The 24780-nt window shown below is 36.3% G+C and overlaps 1 protein-coding gene across 16 annotated transcripts in view; it reads left to right on the forward strand.

The window, feature by feature from the left end:
* Positions 1 to 24780, forward strand: part of LOC120854227 (S100P binding protein) — a 34482-nt gene that overhangs the window by 6078 nt on the left and 3624 nt on the right. For 6 of the 16 annotated variants that reach the window (XM_040228058.1, XM_040228061.1, XM_040228057.1 and 3 more), the window contains 4 exons: positions 662 to 1509; positions 1956 to 2044; positions 3424 to 3527; positions 23839 to 23926. In XM_040228058.1, coding sequence (XP_040083992.1) covers positions 664 to 1509; positions 1956 to 2044; positions 3424 to 3527; positions 23839 to 23926 — 1127 coding nt within the window. In that variant the 5' untranslated portion in view covers positions 662 to 663. Of the gene's footprint in view, positions 1 to 8; positions 1510 to 1955; positions 2045 to 3423; positions 3528 to 23838; positions 23927 to 24780 lie in introns of those variants that run through there. The other 10 variants (XM_040228062.1, XM_040228066.1, XM_040228065.1 and 7 more) reach the window with 4 other exon arrangements.

The raw sequence follows: 24780 nt of genomic DNA on the forward strand, positions 1-24780 counted from the left end.
TTAAAAGTAATATGTGTGTGTTTTCTAAAAAGTATACACTGTGAAAATTCAAACATTTTATATATATGTATTTGTTTTGTTGTATGTTTTAGATATTATTCCAGTGATAGTACATACAGATCCACTTCATTGTTTTTAAATAATTGTAAAGTATTCCATAAGATGAATGCACCATGATTTTAGTGAACAGTTCTGGTGATGGATATCTAGGTTGTTTCCAATATTTGGATGTTCTGAATAATGCTGCTTTGAACACCTTTGTAACTGTATCTGTGTGCCTTTGTACAGGTATTTCTGCAAGGTAAATTTCCAGAAGTGAAATTGCTGAGTCAGATGCTTTGGGCAAATTACTCTCCACAAAATATTGTACTGACTTAAACTCTCACTGATAGTATGTGAGAATCCTTGTTTCTCACATTCTCACCAAAATAGATTATTGTGTCATTTTAATGTTTGCCACTTTGATAGAAAAAAGAAAATCTCATTGTTTTGATACCTATTTCCATGATTCTGGTAAAGTTAAATATCTTAAAACGTTCTTGTGTTACAAATCATAGTGCAAAGAATTTGAAATACTAAGACACCATAACTCTCTAAAGCAGATTGGAGTTGATAAAAGGGTATTTCCTGTTCTCAGTGAAACTGCCTCTTATTTCTCCAGATATGATGTGCTCACTAGTGCCCTCTGAACAGTCTTCTGGTACCTCTCTCTTGCCTAAAGACAATGCTCCTTTTTCTTGGAGTTCCTTGGATGAGGATGAATTGGATGACTCCTTGCTGGAGCTATCTGATGGAGAAGATGATGGCCATTTCAGTTTCACAGAGGAACAGATTCAGGAACTCTTGAAGGATGATGACCTATCAAATGAGCACTTTCCTTGGGGAGGAGGGTTGCCTAGTGATGACAGCAGGAATGTTGAGAAGGGAGAGAGAGGGAGTCAAATTCCACTTGACATTCCCCGAGAGAAAGATTCACCGTACAACATGGGACCAGAAGCTGAGACCCCTGACACATTCAAACTACCTCAACTAACTACATCAGTTGGTCATGGACCAACTCCTACTAAACCGTTGAACAGACGCTTTGCACTAGAAAAGAATCTTATAAAAGTTACAGTTGCACCATTTGATCCAACAGTTTGTGATGTACTTGATAAGGACAAGACTTATGTGTCCAAAGTTACATCCAGAGTTACTGAAAAACCCTCCTCCCTTGGGGAAGAGATGAGAGAAGATGATCTTAGCCCAAATGAGAGCACACTTTGCACAGAATCTGAAGGGATCAGCCCCAGTAACTCTGCCTATGATGGGCCCCCACTCCCTTCTTCAAACAATAATTTTCAACATACTGTCTCTGATAAAAATATGTCTGACAGTAAGAAACCTACGCCTGTATTCTCTCAGATCTTGGACCATTCAGAGACTCCTAATACAGGGTCATCCCAGAGAAATGGATCATATAAATCAAGTTTTGAAATGAAGTTACCAGTTTCCAGTTCATCAAGCAAGGTAAGTATGTTTTTCAAGGTGAAGAGAGGAATGAAACTATATAACAGAGCTTTGTATTCAGATAAATTGGGGTTTGAAGCCTAACTAGCACTGTGTCCCTGGGCAAATTATTTAGCTTCTCTGTTTCCTCACAATTTCTTATCTATAAATTGGAGTAAGTAGTACTTTATAATATATTGAAAATTAATTAAATAATATATTCATAGTAACTTATATAAAATTAACCATTTATTGAATAAGATGATGATTTTACTATTTTACTTTTTTTCTGGAGATTACTATCATTATCTCATTTAAATCACCTGTGTTAGTACCTAGTACAGTAAAGTTCACAAGTATGCTTGTGTAACCTTTAGTTCAAGAATATTTCCATAAGTAATATTTTCAGTTATTTTCTTATAACTAAGGCCATCTTTCCTTCTTCATTCCTTCTGCTCTGAAAAAAGCAGGATGTTCTTGACAAGGATTCTGGGAAGCTAAAGGTCCATGAAAAAAGACTAGGCAAAGTCATTCCTGTTCTGCAAGCCAAAACGAGGTAAGGATATAGTGAAATAGTCTGGTTTCTGTTGGTTCTATTCAATTGCTCTCTTCCTCTCCTGAGTTTCTCCTTAGTGTGGGAAAAAAGCCCTGCGCCACGAGTAAGCATACTTGAAGTTCTGGGACTACCAATAACTGTGTGATCTTGGACAAGTCAAATGACCTCAGTTTCTTTGTCAATAAAATGAGGCTAATGATGCCTTCTCTGCTGCCTCATAGGGTTATTTTAAGAAGAAAAAAGACTTTAGTGAAAGCACTGTATAAATGTAAGATTTCTTTTCCTATGTGTGGGGAAGCCTGGTCACAGGCATAGGAAGTTAGAATAATTTTAACAAAAATGTTAAGATATATCTATGTAGAAAGTCATTTAAACATTTCTCCCAACTTGCGTATATCTGTCCTTGGTGAAGAAATTTTACAGAGGTTGCAGATTTGGGTTACCTTTTCAGTCTATTCTCTTGTTGCCAGGAGATGGCAGTATCTCTACATGGGCCTTTTCAATTAGCAAAGCTATTTTTTTAGGTTGTGTCATATGTGCTTCCTTACAGTGAGATTTTTTTAAAAATTTGATTACAGATATTAAATTTTTTCAGTAGTACAGATAAGGCTAAAGTCCTTCGACTATAACCTCCTAATCCCAGTTTTCTGTTTTTTTTTTCTCTTTGTTTTGTTTGGGTTACTTCAAGGAGCTTTGTGAATTGCATACAATGAAAATTATACCAACGTACACAAGTCAGGCTACTTGGGGCAGTAATAAATTCATGATCTCATCCACAGACACTCAGTGCAGTGTAATCAGCATGAGCAAAGATTGCCAGATCTAGCTGATTCTTTTTGGTCTTTAACTTACTCAATTTTTGTGTGGCTCTATGAAGTTAGTTATTTCCTTACTAACCTTGAATTTCTCAAAATGCTTTCTCTCTCTGTGGAGTAGGTAGTCTTCACTTTGCTATACCTTGTTAACGGGAGGTTGTATCTTTTTTCTTCAGCTCTGTACTTGATTGCAGCTTTGCATTATGTGACTAACACTGTCTTTTGTCATTGCATCTTAGTGTTTTGAGAGTTAGTTGTTCTAATCCATCGCTTCCTTGGTGGCTCAGATGGTAAAGAATTCACATGCAATGCGGAGGCCTGGGTTTGATCCCTGGTTTAGGAAGATCCCCTGGAGGCAGGCATGGCAACCCACTCCAGTATTCTTGCCTCAAGAATCCCCATGGACAAAGGAGCCTGGGCTACAGTCCATGGCTTTGCAAAGAGTTGGACACAACTGAGCAACTAAGCGCACACAATCCATCAACAGTACATGACTTCTCTGTACAAAGCACTATACTCACGGTTCTAACTGATTGTTTTTCCTCCTGGTTTGCTTTGTTAAAGGGCTAATGTTCCAACATTTTCACCGTCAGACCTAGAAAAGCAGAAGCAAAGTTATCTCAGGAATGTCATTGCTCATATAGAAGACCCAGTGGATTCAAACCAAGGTAACATGGTAACCAAAGAATGGCCTGTAAAAAATATGATGAGACTTTTTTATTCCTGTGTGATATAGCTTAAACTGGGAGATTGTCTTGAATTTTTGTAAGTTGGTGAGAAAGGTAAATTTCCTTAAAGGTTTTCACTTTAAGGGATTGCCTAACCAGGTAATCCTCAAACTTGTTTGGCTAACTAGTATTAGAGAGGCATCCAAGGTGACTCATACTAGTACATGAAAAGAGTCTCCCCCATGGTTGAGGTCTATAACCAGACATTTTTTTGTCTGGGCTTTTTTTTGCTTCAGATTTTTTTGGTCTGAAAAATAGTAGAAATGACAACCAGGCACTGCTTAGTAATCTTTTTTTTTTTTTTTTTTTAATTTTTATCCCTGTTGCCTTCAGCCTTTAAAAGTAAAAAGCAGGTATTTTGGATACCATCTTGCATCTTGGCATCTGAATAAAAGCTCTTGGAAGGGGTGACTACCATTCAGAATCTTCAGTCTGAGTTTTTCCTAGTCGGTTAAAGCTGTTGCAAACCAAAATGGCTAGATTCTGTCTCTAGATCTCAGGAGACTATAGTTCATGTTTTTGTTCATCCTAAACTATTACTTGTTGGGAAGACTCCTAAAGGGAAGCTTGTAAATTATACTGAAGTTATGGAGGTTAGAAAATACTGATGAAAGAAATGCTTCTCAGAAAGATCAGTTCATATTCTGTCATCTTAGCTTCTTTCTTTATTCATTCAGCACAGTTTTCTCAGGTACTTTCAGTAGTGCCCAGTTTGAAGGTAAGGGATTGAAAATGTAAAGAGTAAGGTGGGTCTTGGACTCTGGAAATTGATAGTCCAGAGAAAGAAAACATAATTATCCTGCAATATTGGTTAGTGTTCTAATAGAACTATGAATGAAGTGGAGTAGGAACAGGGAAGGAGTTTGTGTTTGGGAAAGAAGGATGTCCTAAGCAGCCTCCACACAGAAGATAATTTAGTTCAGTTACTCTTAAGATCTATTGTAAATCAGTAGGGAGGATTTTAGGATTTTTGGCCAAAGATCCAAGGAGAACTCTCCTTTCTTTGACAAATCTTGAATTACTTGGTAGTTTTTTCTTTTTGTTTTATAAGGCTATGAGCTAAAGGTTGAGAACTCTGAGATATCAGCCAGAAGAATTTTTACTCCAGGTTCTTTTATGTTTTTCCTCAGATTTCATTAAGCAATTAAGTACATGTGTACTGATTGCTTGGCCCTCTACTTGTGAGATCCCTTTGCTTGAACTAAAAGGATGTGTGAAACTAGAGACATCCCCACCCCCACCCCATCACCCCCACCCCTGCTGTCATTAAAGGGGCAGATTAAAAGTAGTTCATCTATATTCAACCTCTGTGGAAGAGACTTGATCGTTGCTCCCCTCTCTAAGGTGACTTACTTTCTTTTATATCTTAGGTAGTTGACAATGATCATATCCAGTCACATTTTCCTTTCTCATTTGGGGCACTTAAAAAGAAAATTTCATGGGAAGAGCAGTGAGTAGCTGCTCATATTACTGTATCTTTTACAATCTCTTCCTTATTCAACAATCCCTCTTCCGTTTTATCACAACAATCTGCTGGGGTCCAGCCCCAGTAGGATCCAGGGGTACCCTCAGGGGAGGCCACATCAGTGAGAGAGATTTAGAGAGAGAGAAAGAAAGAATGTTGCAGATAAGAAAATAGAGGAGAAAAAGAGGTTGATATTCCGTGGTTTACACAGAAAGCCAATAAAGCCCCAGCACGGGACTTGCTCTGTTCACATAGGCCACAGGCGCCCTCTTGATGGGGAGAAGGTGCAGAGCACCTTCTCGAGAGGGTCTTAGAACCCCGGGCAGGAAAGTGAACTCAGAGAGCCTCTGCGCTCCAAGGGATCAGCCTGAAAAAGAAAGGGAGAGAGAGAAAGAAAGAATGACACGGGGTGACCAAGCTTCGGTGAGCGAGGCCCATAACTTTATTTTCAAAAGGAACTTTTATACCTTGGCTTGTACATAGAGGGAAATGAAAGATACAAAGTCATGCAGACCCAGCCCAAACATTACATCTGTTTTGTCTTTATCAAAATCAGGATTTTTTTTGCATACCTTTCCCATAAACAATGTTGTGTACATTATCTTCTGGCCTTGGAGGCCTGTGGACATTTTATGACCCTCTTTTGATAAAGGCTGCTCAACCAGAAAACTTATTTTCCCTTGAAATGTTTTTTCTTTATATTTTTAATCTATGTCAGCCTCAGAAAGTTTTAAACAGAGTTACATTTTCACTGAGCAAAGGTGCAGTGAGTTACAACGAAGAAATAACCATTTAGCTCAAAGGTCTGATGTGGTTAATTCCAAGGCTACTGCTTGTTTTTCTTACATTCCAACTATGTTAACTAATGCACTCCCAGGTGCACAATGGATAAGGGATATGGGAACTTGGCAGCAAGCATTGGCTCAACAGTGAAATCCTACACCAGCACTACTCTAATAGTTTTTAACTCTTCGAAAGGCTCTATATTTTTAGAATGTTTTAGGCTTCCCCTGCCTCTCACAGTTGGGAGGCTGTGAACAATCACAAGTGTAGCTGCAAGAGTCTGGATAAACCTGCCAAGCAAGCTAGAATGCCAACAGAGGGGGTTTGAATTGAAATATTCCTTTCATGCCCAAGAGACTTATCAACTAGAGCCCTAAGTTGATTTTTTCCCAGAGAAAGGTGGTTGGGGATAGCCCCCTGTTAATGTCAGAAGAGTTGGTGAAAGACACAAAATGGTAAGACAGACAGATTCAGGTTTTGGGGTAGATGCTCGAGCAGGTCCGGGGGGTCCCTCGAGTCCTGATCCGCCTTGCTCATCAGGTCTCTTCCACATGACCTTGTCATGAGTGGGATCTCCCATGCTGGCTCCCAGCAACAATCTATATCTCATAAGGAACAACTAGAATAACTAAGAGAAAAGTCAGTTGCTTTAATGGTTGGGAGAACAAAGTCTGGTCTAGAGTTAACATCTGGGTTCATACCCTAGCACCACTGCTTACTGACTTTGTGACCTTGAGCCAGTAAAAACTCAGTTTTCTCATTTATAAGATTAAGATAACAGTGAAGCTTAATTGACATGAAAATTGTATGTGTAAGTATTATAATACATAGAACAGTACATTGCCATAGCAAGTTTATTGAATAGTATTATTAGCAAGAAATTGTGTCTTTTCATACTGAAGTTTTTATAGGTAAAATAATGTGATGTCAAGTACTTGTTTATAAATTTAAAAACAAAACAATATAAAAAACTCAATCTGAAAAATTAGAGAAAATAGCTTTACAAAAATGTTGATAAATGAAGTTCAATGACTGAGTGATTGAAGGTGAGGGTGCTTATTTTATGCTGTTCTCTACTTTTGTGTATATTTGAAATTTTCCATAATAAAAGGTTTGTTTTTTTCTTAAGTGCATCTTTTAGGGAATTTCTTTTTTGACATCTAAGAATTTCCGACATTACCAGCTACTCTAAAACCTTCATAGGCCTCCAGTGTTTTCTTCTGCCTTCTAGAAACCCCGTGTGCTACTAAATTCTGTGTCACTTTCCACATCTCAAAAATTTAAAGATTTTATATATCATATTGCAGGGGGGACATGGGTATATTCTTTCTCTCCTTTCTTTATATATGAATTTCTGAGCAGCCGGAAGCAAAGAGAAGGAGCAGAGCACTTCCTGTCCTTTTTGAGATGTTTAGTGCTGCTTACCTTGGAAGAGTTTAACTCTGCGGGCTCCTTATTAGACACAGAGAAATAATAGGGGGCAGATTCAGAGTTAGTTCCTATCAATTCAGTTTGAACCCTCTGCATTAGGTTAAATCATCTTTTTCAGTTTGTCAGTAATTTGTATATTACTGATACAGAATATGATAATTAAATCATCCTTCAACTCCATTATTATAATATATGTATAATCTCTTTTTAGTTTAGTGCCACGTGGGTCGTTAATAACATTTACAAAGAAATACCTACCACTTCCTTTCTGTCATCCCTACTAACAGATAACTTTATATTGGATTATAAATTCTTAGAGTTGAAAAGTACCATTAAGATCTTCTCCTTAATCTCCTACCATGTAAATCTATGCCATATATCTTTGCCAAAAGATTATTAAGCCTTTGCTTAGCATCTAATAGTGCAGAACTCGTCACCTCATGAAGCAGGCCGTTTATTGCTTGGAAAATTCTTTTTTATTTAATGCGATATACAATGTTGTGTTAGTTTCAGGTGTATAGCAAAGTGATTTAGTTATATATGTGCATATATTCATTCTTTTTCAGATTATTTTCAGAAAATTCTAATTGTTAGAAAATTAGTCCTTACATTGACCAACTTGTGCTTCCTTATAATTTCCAGTGGTAGTTCCTCGTTTGCCCTCTAGGATCACAAAAAATAACTACTCTCTTCCATTTACTTAATGTATTTAAGGACCTTTCCATATTAAATATTTCAAAGGGTTTTTAATGATTAAAAGAACCATCTAATTTATTATTCCATCTTGATAAATTAGGTTATGTCCATTTTCATTAGTAATGCTGCAGTGAACATTCTGGTTCATAAATGTTTATGTACAACTCTTATTTCTATAGGATGAATGCCTAGAAGTGGAATTGCTGGGTAAAGTATATAAACATTTTTAAAACTTTTGTTAAATGTTACCAGATTGTCCTGCCCCCAAAACTAGTATTAATTTTTGCCATCAATTTAATAAGTAAATTTTAACATTTTGTTTTAATAATTAGTGAGGTTAAACATTTTCACATGTTTTTAGGTAATTTATATTTAATCATAATTCCTTAAAATTATCTAATATCTAGTCTGTATTCCATCCAGTTTTCCCAAAAATGTCTTATAAAGTGTTCAAGCAGGATCAAGGATCATGTGTTTGGTTATCGTCTCCTTAGTCTCTCATAATCTAGGTCACTTGTTTTGTAGATTGTCCCTCCTTCTGAATTGTGTCTGATTGTTTCCTTGTAGTGGTGTTTAACTTGTTCCTCCATCCACTGTATTTCCTGTAAACTGGAAGTTGGGCCTAGAGGAGGGATTAGATTCAGTTAAGCATTTAAGATAAGCTGGAGTAATTCATAGATACCATTGTGTATACATCCTGTATCAAGTAAGGAGGCACCATCTAGTGACAGATTGGTCCACTAATAGAGATGCTAAGTTTGATCACTTTGTTAAATGTTCACTGCTACATCTTTCCATTTGAAGGTACATTTTCCCCTTTGTAATTAGTAAATTATCTTGGGGGTGATGCTTTGGTACCATTTGAAAATCCTTGCACAACTGTTGTTCATCTAATGGTTTGAACACTCATTGGTGATCTCTGTCTGAATTAGCTACTACACAGAGAGTTGCGTAGGAAATGTTTGTTTTCTAAATATATCATTTTTTCTGGAATTACTAGTTGTTAATTCTTGTATGAAGAATTTAATGTTTTTTTGGTATCACTGTTATGGTCTTTTTAAAAAATCAGTATCTTCTAATCAGTTATAGCCATGACCCTTTTTGTTGCTTGACTTGTTCCAGTTTTGACTAATGAGAAATCCTTTAAGTGGGCTCCTGCGTCTTCTGACGCGACCCCGTAAGTCTTTTTTTTAAATTGTGATTTTAAAAAAGTAACATTAAGAGTAGGACATGACTTAGTGACTGAACAACAACAAAACGTTAAATTTATCATCTTTAGCCATTTTTTAAGTGTGCAGTTTAGTAGTGTTGTTTATTCACATTGTTGTGAAACAAATCTCTAAAACATTTCTGTCTTACAAATCTCAAACTCTGTACCCATTAAAAAATAACTAAACTTCCCCCAACACTCCTCAAAGCCCCTGGTAACCATCATTCGACATTTTGTTTCTATGAATTTTAATACTTTATAGAATCATACCATACTGGACTTTTTGTGACTGGTTTATTTGACTTATTATAAGCATGTTCCAGAATTTCCTTCCTTATGGGTGAATAATATTCCATTGTGTATATAATATATACCACATTTTGTTTATCCATTCCCCCTTTTGTGGACATTTGGATTGCTTCCACCTCTTGGCTATTGTGAATAGTGCTGCTTATGGACATGGGTGTCCATACCTCTTTGAGACCCTGCTTTCAGTTCTTTTGGATATGTCCCCAGAAGTGGGATTGCTGGGTCATATGGTAGTTCTGTTTCTAATTTTTTACTTCCATAGTGTTTAACACAGTGATTGTACGATAGTATTTTGGAATCTGACCAACAGTGCACATAAGTTCCAGCTTTTCTACATCCCCACCAATGCTTGCTATTTTCTGTTTTCTGGTGGTAGCTTTCCTAATGATTCCTAAATCAGTATTCATTATTTGTATTACAACTAAGTAAATACTGTATACTGCGAAGCCAAGTGGTATAGTACTGTGGTTTCATTTTTCTTCCTTGAATTTATTTGTTTTTCTGGAGTTGTTAATTATCTCACTTTTTAAAAATTAAAATGAATTTATCTTTAATTTTTTTACAAGTGCAACTGATATTCTTATTAGTATTCCCCCTTCTTCCCTTAGAGAAGGAAATGGCAATCCACTCCAGTACTCTTGTCTGGAGAATTCCATGGACAGAGGAGCCTGGTGGACTACAGTGCATGGGGTCGCAAAGAGTCAGACACAACTGAGCGACTATCGTTCACACTTACTCACTTCTTCCCCTGCAAATGCTCAGATTTACCCAATAATTATCAATTCCTTTTTAATTATTTTCTGGAGACTTTCTTCCTCGAGCCTTCTGTTCTTCTGCTCTAATCTGTACTGCTTGTTCTCTAGGCCTGCTGCAGAGCTGTCATCTTAGTATTTCCTTTACTGCCTTTTTGGGTTAAATCCTGTTTTCTAAATTCCATTTCTTTCTCTTTCTTGATCTTTGTCTTAGTGAAGCACATCTTCTGAGAATTTCTTTTTTCTTTTTTGAGAATTTCTAAGTAAGGGCATATAGGAAATAAATTTGTGGGACTCCTTCATATCTGAAAATGTCTTTGTCCTCATATTTGATTGATGGTTTGATAGAGAATTCTAAATTGAAAAGTCATTTTTGCTTAGAAATTTGAAGGCATACATCCAGTGTTGCTGTTAAGAAATCTGGTTTCGATTTAATTTTTAAAAAATATTCACTTATTTGTTTTTGTCTACACTAGGTCTTAGTTTTAGCGTGCAGGATCTTTCGTTGTGGGCGTGGGCTTCTCTGTAGTTGTGGCCTGCAGGCTCTAGAGCTTGGGGGCTCAGTAACCCTGGGCATGTGGGATCTTAGTTCCTGAACCAGGGATCGAACCCTCATCCCCTGCATTTCCAACCACTGGACCATCAGGGAAGTCCCTCAGTTTAACTTTTATTTCTTTGTATGTGACCTGTTTTTTCTCTCTGAAAATTTTTAGTCTTTTCTATCCACTGTATCTGATAATTTATACTCATTATTGAGATATCTTGGTGCATTTTTTTTTAACATTTTATTTTTTTAAGTATTTATTTATTTGGCTGTGTCAGGTCTTAGTTGTGGCTTGTGGGATCTTTGTAGTTGCAGCATGTAGGATTCTTTAGCTGGGGCATGGGAATTCTTAATTGTAGCATGTGGGATCTGGTTCCCTGACCAGGATCGAACCCCAGGCCTCCTGAATTGGGAGCATGGAGTCTTAGTCCACTGGACCACCAGGGAAGTCCCTGTAGCTATTTTTCTTCTTTCTGATTGTTTCTTCTCTGTATAATCTGTTCTCTAAGAAATTTCTAATAGTTAGATATTGAACTTCAAGGAACTGATCTTCTATGTCTCTTATCTTTTCTTTCCTTTTTCTACCTGTCTCTTTTTCCATTAATATTTTCTGGGATATTTTCTATTCTTGTATTGACTTCTTTATTTTTACATTCACATTTGTGATTTCCAAGAATTCGTTCCTGTTTGAGTCTTTTTCCTTAGAATATTCTTATTTTATGAATTAATTTCTTATTTATCTCCAGATATTTTTTCTCTTTTGAGTTATAATGGATGAAATATAATAAACTGTACAAATTTAAATACAATTTGTTAAATTTTGACATATGTAAACACCCTGAAACTAACTGCAACCAAAATAAAACTACTCTAATACCCCAAAATTTCTTTGTGCCCTTTTGTAATTCTTCCCTTTCTGTCTTGTCTTGTTCCCTCCACTCCCCAGGCTGTCATTTTATGCACTTCTTTGAGCCTGGCTTCTTTCTTAAAATGTAATTATTTTGAAATTCATCATATTCTTGGTAGTTTACTCCTTTTTATTGCTGAGTAGTATTCTCTGAATAGCTCTACCACAGTTTGTCTATCCATCCATTCATCTGTTGATGGGCATTTGGATTGTTTCCAGTTTTTGGCTATTTAATAAAGCTGTTATGAACTTTCATGTACGGATCTTTGTATGGATATGCTGTCAATGACAGGGTCATATGGTAGATATGTTTAACTTGTTGAGAACCTACCAAACTATTTTCCAGAGCAGTTGTACCACTTCATATACCCAATGTATGAATTCCAGTTGCTACCATCTTTACCAAGATTTATTCATTGCTAGTATATGGAAATTCATTGATTTTTGTACATTGATCTTATATTCTACAACCTTGCTAAATTGATTTATTAGTTTTGGTACCTGTTTTACAGATTCTATCAGCTTCTACATATGCAGTCATGTCATTAGCAAATAAATACATTTTTACTTGTTCATTTCCAATTTGGATGCCGTTTTATTTATTTTTCTTGGACTTATTATGCTGGCTAGAACCTCCAGTACAGTGCTGAATACAAGTAATACAAGTAATTTGCTGCTGCTCTTAAGAGGAAAACATTTAGTATTTCACCATTAACTATTACGTTAGCTTTATGGTTCTTTTTGAATACCCTTTATCAACTTGAGAATGTTCCCTCATATTTAAGATCTGTTGAGAGGTCTTATTAGAAATGGGCATTGGGTTTTATTAAGTACTTTCTCTGCATCTATTGAGATAATCATACAGTGTTAGAGAATTATATTCTTTGATTTTCCATTATTAAACCAATCATGCATTCCTGGTCTTATGCATTCTGTACTTGGTCTTAAAGTATTATCTTTCTAATAATAGCATTGGGTTGATTTGCTAAAATTTTGTCATGAATTTTGTTATGAGTCTATCTTCACAAGGGATGTGGTCTTCACTTTCCTTGTAATCTCTTTGTGTGGTCTTGGTAGCAGAGTAATGTTGGCGTAACAGAATGAATTGAGAATTCTCTGGAAGAATTTGTATAGAAAAACTGGTATCCCTTTTGGGGTGAACTTGGGTAATCTTTCAAGGAATTTATTTCATTTAAGTTGTTAAATTCATTGGCTCACAGTTAATAATATTCCCTTATAAGCCTTTTATATATTATCTAGTGATATCTTCCCCATTTTTAATATTGATCATTTGTGTTTTCTGTCTTCTAATCAGTCTGGTTTAAAACTTTATAAACAGTATTATTCTTTTTTTTTTTTTCTTTTTTAAAAACAGCCTTTTATTGATTTTTTTTCTATTTTTTTTGTTTTACTAATTCTGATAGATATTTATTGCTTCCTTTTTTCTGATTACTTTGAGTTTCGTTTGCTTTTCTTTTCCTAGTGTTCTTTAGATGGTTGCTAAGATCATTGATTTCAGACCTTTCATTTCTAGTTTAGTGAAAGATGTTAGAGGAGATAAACTCAAGCCAACCTGGTATGTTTATCTGGAAATAAACCTTACCTTTTTCTTTTTTAAAATCAACTTTATTGTAGTATGTTTTAATGCAATAAAATGCACTCATTTTAAGGGTACACTTTGGTGAGTTTTGACAGTTTATGTACTTGTGAGATCATCATAGCAATCACAATTGATAAAACATTCCCATCACCCTAAAAATTTCCCTTGTGCTCCATCCCAGTCAGTCTGTCCCTGCCCCAACTCCAGCTTTGGGAAAGCACTGATTTGTTTTTGGTCACTGTAGATTAGATTTGTCTTTTCTAGGATTTCATATAAATGGAATCATGCAATATGTGCTCTTGTGTTTGGTTTTTTACTTGAAATAGTTTTTTTAAAGCAACAACAAATAACTCCATACTGTTGTCTATATCAATAGTTTTCTCCTTTTTCACTGCTGAATTTTTCCTTGTATAAATATACCACAGTGTAGTCATTTGTTGATAGACATTTCTGTTTCTAGTTTTTTGTTATTATGAATAAAGCATCTATGAACATACATATATGGGATTTTTGTGTTAATGTGTTCATTTCTCTAAGGTAAATAATTAGTGGAATTAGAGTCATTTAATATCTGTCTTTTTTTAACTCTATAAGAAACTTCCAAACTGTTTTCCAAAGTGATTATACTATTTTAATGCTTTTGTAAGGCAAAGTCTTAGGCTTTTTGTTGTGATTGTTTTGTTTTTAAATATGAGTATCTAGTTCTAATATTAAAAAGATTATATTTTCCATGGGTTTATTTCTGAATTGTCTGTTCTATTCCATTGGTACATGAGTCTTTTCTTATGTCAATATTACTGTAACTTTACAGTAAGTCTTAAAATTGTTTTGTCCTTTGGATTTCCATAATTTTAAAAAATCAGTTTTAGCATGTCAATTTGTTAAAAAAAAAAAAAAAAACCTGTTGGGTATTTCATTGGGATTATGTTGCATCTGTAGAGCAGTTTGGGGAAAGTTAATATTATAATGATTTTGAGGCTTGCAATTCATGATGAGGATCATGGATGAGGATATATCTCCATTTATTTCTGTGTTTAATTTCTTAGCAGTTTTTTCTGCAGGTCTTGTACATACTTTGTTAAATTAATTCATAAGCATTTATGCTTTTTATGATATTGTAAGTGATAAAATTTTATTTCTAGCTGGTCATTGCTAGCATATACAGACCATATATATATATATATATGTACACATATGTGTGTATATATATATATATATATATATATATAAGTATTTATTTACTTTATTTGGCTTTTCTGGGAAAAGGGGATGACAGAGGATGAGATGGTTGTGTTGGTTTTTTTTACAATTGTTTTTTTATGTTGAACTTAACATCCTACAGCCATGCTAAGTTTTTCTGTTAACTTCTGGTAACTTTTTAATAGACTCCTTAGACTATCCTAACATGACCTTATCTGCAAATAAGGACAGTTTACTCCTTCCTTTCTGATCTGTAAGCTTTTTATTTCTTGCCTGATAGCACCTTTATCATACATTAGTACATTATTAGGACCTTTAGGACGTCTAGTACATTAAGTATGATACATAGATATAGCTTTATCATAGATGCTCTTTATCAGGTAAGGGAGTTCCCTTTTTATTAGTAGTTTGGTGCAAATTTTTATCATGAATAAGTGAACTTTGTCAAATGAATTTTATTTGAGTTGTGATGTTTCTTCTTTTTTTCTGTAATGTGGTGTATTACATTTATTGACCTTTTTTTGTCTGTTAGACCAACTTGCATTCCTGGGATAATCTCACTAGGTCTTGATGAATTCTCTTTAGTCAATATGCTATTCTTTCTAGGTGTTTTTTTTGTTTGTTTGTTTGTTTTTTGTCTTGTTCATGAGGAATATTGGTCTTTAATTTTTCTTGTATGTATTGTCCTCTTCTGGTTCAAGTATCATGGTGATGCTGGCTTCATAAAATTAGTTGGAAATTGTTCTCTTCGCAGTTTCTCAGTTTGTTGCAGGATTGGTATTGTTTCTTCCTTTATATGTTTGGTAGAATTTACTCATAAAGCCTGGAGTTTTCTTTTTGGCAGTGTTGCTAACTACAGATGTATTAATAGTAGATACAGGGCTTTTCAGAATTTCTTTATCATCTTGAGTCCATTTTAGTAATTTGTCTCTTACAAGGAATTTGTCCATTTTATCTAAATTGATTACTTTATTGGCATAAAATTATTCTTAATATTTCCTTATCATTTCTTTACTGTAAGATCTGTAGTGATGTTCACTGTTTCATTTCTAATATCAGTAATTTGTCATTTTTTTTCTTAAATCTAGTTAAAGCTTTATTAATTTTATTTTTTCCCAAAAGTAAGTCTTTAGTTTCATATTTCTATATTATTTTTGGCTATTTTCTTTTCTTCACTTTATTATTTCTTTTCCATTTACTTTGGGTTTAATTTGCTCTTGTTCTGTAGCTTTTATTGTGGAAACTTAGAGCACTGATTTGAGACCTTTCTAACTCCTGTAAGCATTTAAAGTCTCAGATTTCCCTCTTAAGTGCTACTTAGGTGCATCTCACAAATTTGATGTGTGTTCATTTCATTCAAAGCAGTTTATAATTTCCCTTGTGATTTCTTGAAGTGTGTTGCTTTATTTCCAAATATTTAGGAATTTTCAGCTATCTTCCTATTATTTCTAGTTTAATTCTCTTACAGTTAGAGAATATACTTGGTGTGATTTCAGTCCTTTTAAATAAACTGTGGCTTACTTTATAGGCCAGCATATGGTCTATCTTGGTGAATGTTCCATGTGTACTTGAAAATGTATATTCTGATTTTGGTAAAGTGTTCTATAAATTTCAATGAGGTTTTGGTGGTTGATAGTGGTGTTCAATTCTATATCCTTACAGATTTTTTTATTTAAAAAGAAGTGTTCATATCTCTAACCCTAGTTGAAGATGTTTTTATTCCTCTTTTCAGTTCTGTCATTTTTGCCTCATGTATTTTGAAACTCTGCAATTTGATGCATAATATGTTTAGGAATATTATGTCCTTGTGATAAATTGACTCCTTTATCATTATGAACTCTCTATACTCTTAGTAATATTTTTTGGTTTGGAGTCTTATTTGTGTAATATTAATATTGCCATTTGAGCTTTCTTTTGACTAGTGTTTGCATGATATGTTTTTTTCATCCTTTTACTTTTAACCTAGCTATATCTTTGTGTTTAAAATGTATGTCTTATAGACAACATATAGTTAGGTCTTGCTTTTTTCCCCTAGTCTCACAATCTGTCTTTTAATTCAGGTGTTATTTCAGTTATATTTAATAATTATCAGTATGGTTGGATTTAAATCTAAAATTTATTACTTGTTTTCTGTTTGTCTACCAGTTGTTTCTTCTTTCATCTTTTCCTGCTTTTTTCGAGTATTTTTAAGTATTTTCTCTTATCTCCATGCTTGACTTACTACCTATACCTCTTTGTTTTATTTTCAGTGGTCATCCTAGGATAGCAGTTTTCAAAGGTTTTGGTCTCAGGACTCATTTGCAGTTTTACAGATTATTCATACTCTTAAAAATTGAGGGTCCCAAAGTGTGTGTTTGTGTGCATTATATCTATCTTTATGCAGCCATATAACTGGTAAATTTTTAAAATGTTTATTCATATATTTTAAGGTAACAAATTCATTGCATGTTAACATAGTGTTTTTATTAGAAATAACTGTAATTTTCAAAACAAAGCCAAAATTTTGGGACTTTCCTGGTGGTCCAGTGACTAAGAAGACTCCATGCTCCCAATGCAGGGGGCCTGGGTTCAGTCCCTGGTCAGGGAACTAAGATCCCATATGCCACAACTAAGACCTGGTACAGCCAAATAAATTCATTAAATAAAAAAAAGAATTTTTAAAAAATTTTAGGGAAAAAAAAAAATTTAGGGAGAAGAACGCAATGATTACATTTAATATCTGGCTTAATAGAAAACTATCAGATTCTCATATGTGGTTCTGGGTTCCGTATCATGTCATGTAGCCTCTTGAAAACTCCCCAGTACACTTAAAAGTAACAAGTAGTAACAGCAAATAGCATCTTAGTGTTGTTAGGAAAATAGTTTTGATCTTGTGAAAACTTTGAAGAGTACTGAGAACTCCTGGGGACCGTGGGACATAATTTGAGAACTGTTGCTCTATAGATTACAGTACAGATCTTTAATCACTCTACATTCAAATAGTTTACCACTTATACTGTTAAGCTTCCCTAGTGGCTCAGATGGTTAAGAATCTGCCTGCCATGCAGGAGACCTGAGTTCCATCCCTGGGTTGGGAAAATCCCCTGGAGAAGGAAATGGCAACTTACTAGAGTATTCTTGCCTGGAGAATTCCATGAACAGGGGAGCCTGGCAGCCTACAGTCAATGGGTCTCAAAGAGCTGGACAAGACTGAATGACTAACACTTTAACATATACTGTAAGGCCCTAATAATAGTACCCTTCTAAATCTCCACTTTTTTGCTATTGATTTCATATATACATATATTATAAACTCTTTAATATATTATTGCCTTTACTGTAAGTAGTTATCTTTTTTTTTTAAATTTCTTGGCCATGCTGCATGACATGCAGAATCTTTGTTCCCTAACCAGGGATCAAACCCACTCCTTCAGCAGGGGAAGCGAGAAGTCTTAACCATTGGACCTCCAGGAAAGTCCCAAGACAGTTATCTTTTTAAAATGTTTTTTAAATGAGAAAAGGATTTTTATATTTACTCACATATTTCCATTTCCAGTGCTCTCGATTTGTTTCCATCTCAACATTTTCTTTTTTCCTGGTGAACTCCTTTTAGTTTCTCATGGTGCAGATCTGCTGGTGATGAAGTCTCTTTGCTTTTGTTTGTTTATTTTATGTTTGTTGGGCCTTCATTTAAAAAACAGTATTTTAATTTTGAAAAATTATAAGCTCCTAGACTCATAGGAAATTTCAAGGCTCATCTCAGTTGTTTCCCTTCTTTTCAGTTCAGTTCAGTCGCTCATTTGTGTCCCACTCTTTGCAACCCCATGGACCAAAACACGCCAGGCTTCCCTGTCCATCACCAACTCCTGGAGCTTGTTCAAACTCAGGTCCATCGAGTCGGTGATGCCATCCAACCATCTCAGCCCTTCTCCTGCCTTCAAGCTTTCCCAGCATCCGGGTCTTTTCCAATGAGTCAGTTCTTCGCATCAGGTGGCCAAAGTATTGGCGCTTCAGCATCAGTCCTTCCAATGAATATTCAGGACTGATTTCCTTTAAGACTAAATGAATCTGTGATCTTCCGGTACAGATCACAATTCTGAGCAGTCTGAAAACAGTTGTTTCATACATTTTGCCTAGTCTCTAGTTGCTTGCAGTAGAGATATGCCCATTCGTTATGATTAGAAGTCTCTGCTTTGATTTTTGCTGAAACCATAAGTGGCAGTGGTTATGTAAATTCTGTTTCTGTATTTGCCAGTACTGTTGAGGATATTCATACATCATTCAGTATCCCCTATATAATACAACACTGCAGAAGTGAATTATGTAATTCCTATTTCTTTCGTTTTTTGCCTTGTGTGCATGGAAAACCAGTCAAGATTTGTACTAAATCATCACAGGGGTTTGTTTTGTTTGTTTGCTGGTTTTTTGACCATAATTCACAGCATGTGGGATCTTAGTTCTGAGAGCAGGAACTGAACCTGTGTCTCCTGCATTGGGAGCATGGAGTCTTAACCACTGGACTGCAAGCGAAATCCCTTATCATAGTTCTGTTGACCTGGAGGTGACATGTTTGCATTCTTGCTTTCTGGTTAATCTTTTTTTTTTCTTTTTTCTGTTTTGATTGTACCACATGACTTGTGGGATGTGGGATCTTAATTCCCCTACCAGGAATTGAACCCAGGGCCCTCAGCAGTGAGAGCTCAGAGTCCTAACCATTGGACTGCCAGGGAATTCCCTACTCCTGTTTAATTAATCTCTTTGTAAAAGAGTCCATTGGACAGCAATAAGATCAACCAGTCAATCCTAAAGGAAATCAATCCTGAATATTCATTAGAAGGACTGATGCTGAAGCTGAAGCTCCAATACTTTGGCCACATGATGCGAAGAACTGATTCATTGGAAAAGATCCTGATGCTGGGAAAGATTGAAGGCAGGAGGGGAAAGGGACGACAGAGGATGAGATGGTTGGATGGTATCACTAACTCAGTGGACATGAGTTTGAACAAGCTCCGGGAGTTGGTGATGGACAGGGAAGCCTGGCATATTGCAGGCCATGGGGTCACAAAGAGTCAGACACGACTGAGTGAATGAACTGAAAAGCAGTAGCCTATAACCCTGTAGCACAGTTTTTTTTCTTTCCTTTCTTTTTCATTCCCTCCCCTGTACTAGATGTTTTTTTATTACATTAAATAGAGACCTTGTGATTGCCTTTAAGTAACTGAATTTAAGGATTTATAGGAAAAGATGAAGATTAGAGGCTCAACAATGTAGCTCTGTCTCATACTAAAAAAGAATCAGCCATAGAGCCAGGCCTCTTCAAAAACAGGTGCCTTTTGTTTCCTATATAATAGGTTTTCCCTGCTGAGTTACTGATTCTGATCCTTCTAATCTGTCTCCATAACTAGTGCTTCTGCTGCTCTTTACTAGCTATCTCAAGTGTCCATCCTGTCGTAGAGCCCTGCCTGTGTATGCTGTTCTCTCTCTCATTATTATTTAAGCTCTTGTTCACATTCCAAGGGAGAGTATCTGATTGATTCACTTAATGATCTGCTGGTGCTAGGCCAGCTCTTAGATCATTAGCCAGCAGAGAGTCTTTGTTCTTGGTCACATGGTATAAAGTACGGTGATATGTAAGACCTGTCAGAAGGGCCATTGGCATAGCAAGCATTCAACATTATCATTCCTCCCCTTATAACAATTGATTTACTTTTAACCTATTAAGGATAGTTACTAGACTGGATTTTCCCCAAAATCAGTCAGCTACATATTTATAGATTAAAGTTTCAGTGAACTGCTGATCCCATGTTTGAAATGTTGAGGTTTTTTCCTCCTAATTTCATTCTTAGATGAATTTCATTCTTGGCCACAAAACAAAGGACAGTCTTCACCACCTTTTAGCCACAACTTAAAATAAAACCGTGGTCCTGATTGTTGGTCCAGGAAAGCCCATCTGTTAAAAACTATGAAGAGAAGAGAAAAGTAAAGTGTTTCCATTCTTGTTAGCATCTCTAAATTTGTAGGAAGAAGAGACTGAAGCTATGAGCTGAAATAAGATTTTTGGATTCATAGCTCCATATGGGTTTGAATCCTGGCTTTCCCATTTACTCGATGATAGTTGAGTATCAGGCTTCCCCATTGGCTCAGCAGGAAAGAATCCACCTGCAACACAGGAGCTGGAGGAGATGTAGGTTCAATCCCTGGGTTGGGAAGATCTCCTGGAGTAGGAAATGGCAACACACTCCAGTATTCTTGCCTGGAGAATCCCATGGACAGAGGAGCCTGGCAGGCTACAGTCTATAGGGTTGCAAAGAGTCAGGCACAAATGAAGCGACTTAGCATGCACACACAGATGAGTATCTTTCCTAAGTTTCAGTTTATTCATGAATAAAATGGAGATTATGTAATTTGCCTCATGTAGGTGTTGGGATTAAATGACAGGATATATGTAAAGCCATGAAATTAAAAGATGATTGCTCCTTGGAAGAAAAGCTATGACAAACCTAGACAGTATATTAAAAAGCATAGACATTACTTTGCCAACGGAGGTCTGTATAGTCAAAGCTGTGGTTTTTCCATGTATGGATGTGAGAGTTGCACCATAAAGAAGGCTGAGTGCCAAAGAATTGATGCTTTTGAACCGTGGTGTTGGAGAAGACTCTTGAGAGTCCTTTGGACTGCAAGGAGATGAAAGCAGTCAATCCTAAAGGAAATCAGTCCTGAATATTCATTGGAAGGACTGATGCTGAAGCTCCAATATTTTGGCCACCTGATTTGAAGAACTGACTCGTTAGGAAAGGCCCTGATGCTGGGAAAGATTGATGGAAGGAGAAGAGGATGACAGAGGATAAGATGGTTGGATGATATCACCAACTCGATGGACATGAGTTTGAGCAAGCTGCGATAGATAATGAAGGACAGGGAATCTTGGCGTGCTGTAGTCCATGGGGTTGCGAAGAGTCAGACACGATTGAGTGACTGAACAACAGCAACAATGCAAAGCAGTTAGCCGAGTGCTTGGTGATGCTTTGTCAGAAAAAAAAGGTATCTTGAATTTCTTACAAACCTGATTTCCTCGCCAAATAACATTGAAATGTTCTTTTTGTGGGGGGTAGAAGAAGGGGGCTGCTAATGATGTGAAAGTATGATAAAGGAGAGGCAATTTGAATAGAGAACTTTGATTTTAGCTTAACAAATCAAATTGGCCAAGGATTTTCTAATCAAAAGCTACCTCTCTCTTAAAGGGAAACTAATTTCTGATTTGTATTTCCTTCTCAAGAAGTGAGATTAATATGTTTTATTTCCATATTAATGAGATTGAACATCTTTTTGTTCTGTTGGGAGACCCTGATGTTGGGAGAGACTGAGGGCGTGAGGAGAAGGAGATGGTTGGATGGCATCATCTACTCATGGATGAGTTTGAGCAAGCTCTGGGATAGTGAAGGACAGGGAAGCCTGGTGTGCTACAGTTCACGGGGTCACAAAGCATTGGACATGATTTAGCAACTGAACAACAACCTTGATTACTGTATTACATTCGTGAATTACCTAATCATATCCTTGATCTCGTTTGTTTGTTTCATGAGGAGACTGATCTTTATAAAATAAGGACAGTAAACCCTTGCAAATAACATTTCAGGTATACTTTTCATCTTGTCAGTTACCTTCTTTTTCCCTTGGTTGTGCTTTTTTAAACTGCATAGAAATTTTTAATGTAATCTGAAATTTTTCCTGAAAAGTATCATCTCATTACGGTTAGCGAATGAGACTGAGTGTTATAAAACATGTCATAGTTTATATGTAGACTGATGCATATAATAGGCATTTTTCCATGTAAATAGGTGATTGACTATCACTGGAAGAGTCTTTGCAAACTAACAGTCCTGAGGCTGTAACGTAATAATAATAGCTACCACTTACTGCACACTGCCTGTGTGCCAGGAAGTATGCTAGATCTTTTATGTACTATATCTCTAATATTCAATTTCAAGCAAAATATTACTACTGTCCACATTTCATAGGTAAGTGAAATGATTTGCCCAGGGTCACCGAGCTAGTTAGTGGCTGGATTGGAATTTTAACTCAAGTATGCGTAACTCCAAAGTATATACTTTTTCTATAGAATTGGGCTTTTTGAGGCTTCAAATAAATTGGTTGTAAAAGTTGAGTAAATATCTTTCATCAGAACTTGAAAAGATGATCTGTAGCTTAGTTGGACAGCTCTTGGTTTCTGAGAGCAGAGTAGGAAAGGTAATGAGAAGTACGTAAACCAGCTGGAAGAAAGGTCTCCACTGTCTAGGACAGTGGTTCTCAAAGTGTGATATCCAGACCAGCAACAGCACATCACTTGGGCCTTTGTTAGAAAAGCAAATTCTCCTGTCACACTCCAAACCTACAGAAGCTAGGGGTGGGGCCCAGCAACCTGCTTTATATTTGCAGCTGATTTTGATGCGTGTTAAAATTTGAGAGCCACTGGTCTAGGGGAATTATTTTATTCTCTCTAACCATAAATTTTGCTTTTGTGAGCTTCAGCCTAAGTCTCAGCCCTTAAGTGCAAAATAAGTATTATCAAAGTGACAAAAGCATAGAACCTAACAGGAGCCAGTTTTGAGTCCAGTTTAATAATCATTTAAGGCAGGTTCACCTCCCTGAGCCACAATTTCCCATCTCTAAAATGATATTAATAAAATCTATCTCCATTCAAGGTATTTTTTCAGAATTAGTAAGATAATATATAAAGTGCCTAGGACCTTGCCTGAAATTGCCTCCAGTGATTTTTCTTGTTAAGCAGAAAGCCCCCACCCACCTTCTATTCTCAACTTCTCTTGTTTCTTGAATGTTTCACTGTCTTGTGTCTCTGGGCCTTTATATTAGCTATTTCTATTGGCTACTCCTACCTCCCACCCCTTTCCCTCATTAACTTCTATACATCCTTTAGATCCCTGCTTATAATTTACTTCCCCTGGACGGGACTTTTTCAAACCCTCATTCTCCACTCTTTGTGTTCATATGGCATCACTATTCGTCCTGACACTACACTTACCATAGCTTTGGAATTGCCTGTCTCCTGTATTAACATCATTGGATAGTTCCCAGTGTCTCGTCTGTACCATATTCTAGGGCCCAGTAAAGATTCTCACACATGATAGGAGCTAATAAATGTTGAATGAATGAATGGTGGCTGTCATTATTGCTGCTGCTTCATCTTCATATCATCCAAGAGCAAGGTTCCTCTCTGGCTTGTTTTTGTGCTTGTGATAATCATAAATAGTTTTAGAACCAGTGCCTATTTTTTTTCCTGAAAGCACATATTTTGACCTAGCCTGACATGGTAGTTCACTGAGCTGCTTCCTAACCACTCATCTCTCTGTGTCACAGGTACCTTGGGAGAGCTGCGTGCCTTGATGGATCAAGTTCATCACATGCACAACCAGAAATGGCAGCATCCTTCAGACCTCACCAGGCGGTAAGTGGGTATTTAGAAGAAGCAAGAAAAGGGTAGAATTTTGCTGCAGGAGAATTGTGGTAGGGCTTTGGGGCTGTAATTGTTGTTGAACTACAGAGGTAGAAAAGAAGTGATAGAGTATAATGGAATAAGAATTGGACTACAATTCAGGAAACGGATTTTGATCCTAGCTTTGCACTTTAGCTACACGATTATGATCAAATTACTTCATTTCTCTGGTCCTCTCAACAGTAAAATAAGATATTGGACTAATTGACCTCAAAGGGCCTTTCTAGTCTTGAAATCTTCTGGCTTCTTGATGCATTGTTGTTTTACAATTCTATTCAGTTACTTGATCCAATTACTCAGAAACCTTGGAGTCACCTGTAAGTCCTTACTCCATAGTCAGTGCATCAGCAGATCCTATAAGCTCTTATGTGTAATATTATCCAGAACTTGACCATTTCTCAGTCATTTTCACTTGGATTGTTGCAAGTCCCCTAAATGATCTTCCTACTTCTGCCCTTGCCTGTGTACTGTTCTCAACTTGAGCAGCCTAAGAGATTGTCAGCCATAAGCATAAGTCAGATTCTCTTTGCTCAGAATTTTCCAGTGGCTTCCCATCTCCATGCTCCCCTGCAAGTGCCTATATGCATGGTCTAACCTGGCTTGGTTAGCTCGTCAACGTCCTCTCCTCTACTGTTGACCTTGCTCAACTCTGCTCTGGTCACACTGGCTTCCCTGCTATTTTTCAAGTATATTAGATGTGCTCCCACATCAGGGCCTTTACACTCAGCATTTCCTCTATAGTAACCAAAATGATAGCAGTTCTTGAACAGCAGTGTTGTATAATAGTTATTAAATTCTGCAGTCAG

The sequence above is a fragment of the Oryx dammah genome, unplaced genomic scaffold (genome assembly GCF_014754425.2).
Source record: "Oryx dammah isolate SB20612 unplaced genomic scaffold, SCBI_Odam_1.1 HiC_scaffold_27, whole genome shotgun sequence".
NCBI lineage: Eukaryota > Metazoa > Chordata > Mammalia > Artiodactyla > Bovidae > Oryx > Oryx dammah.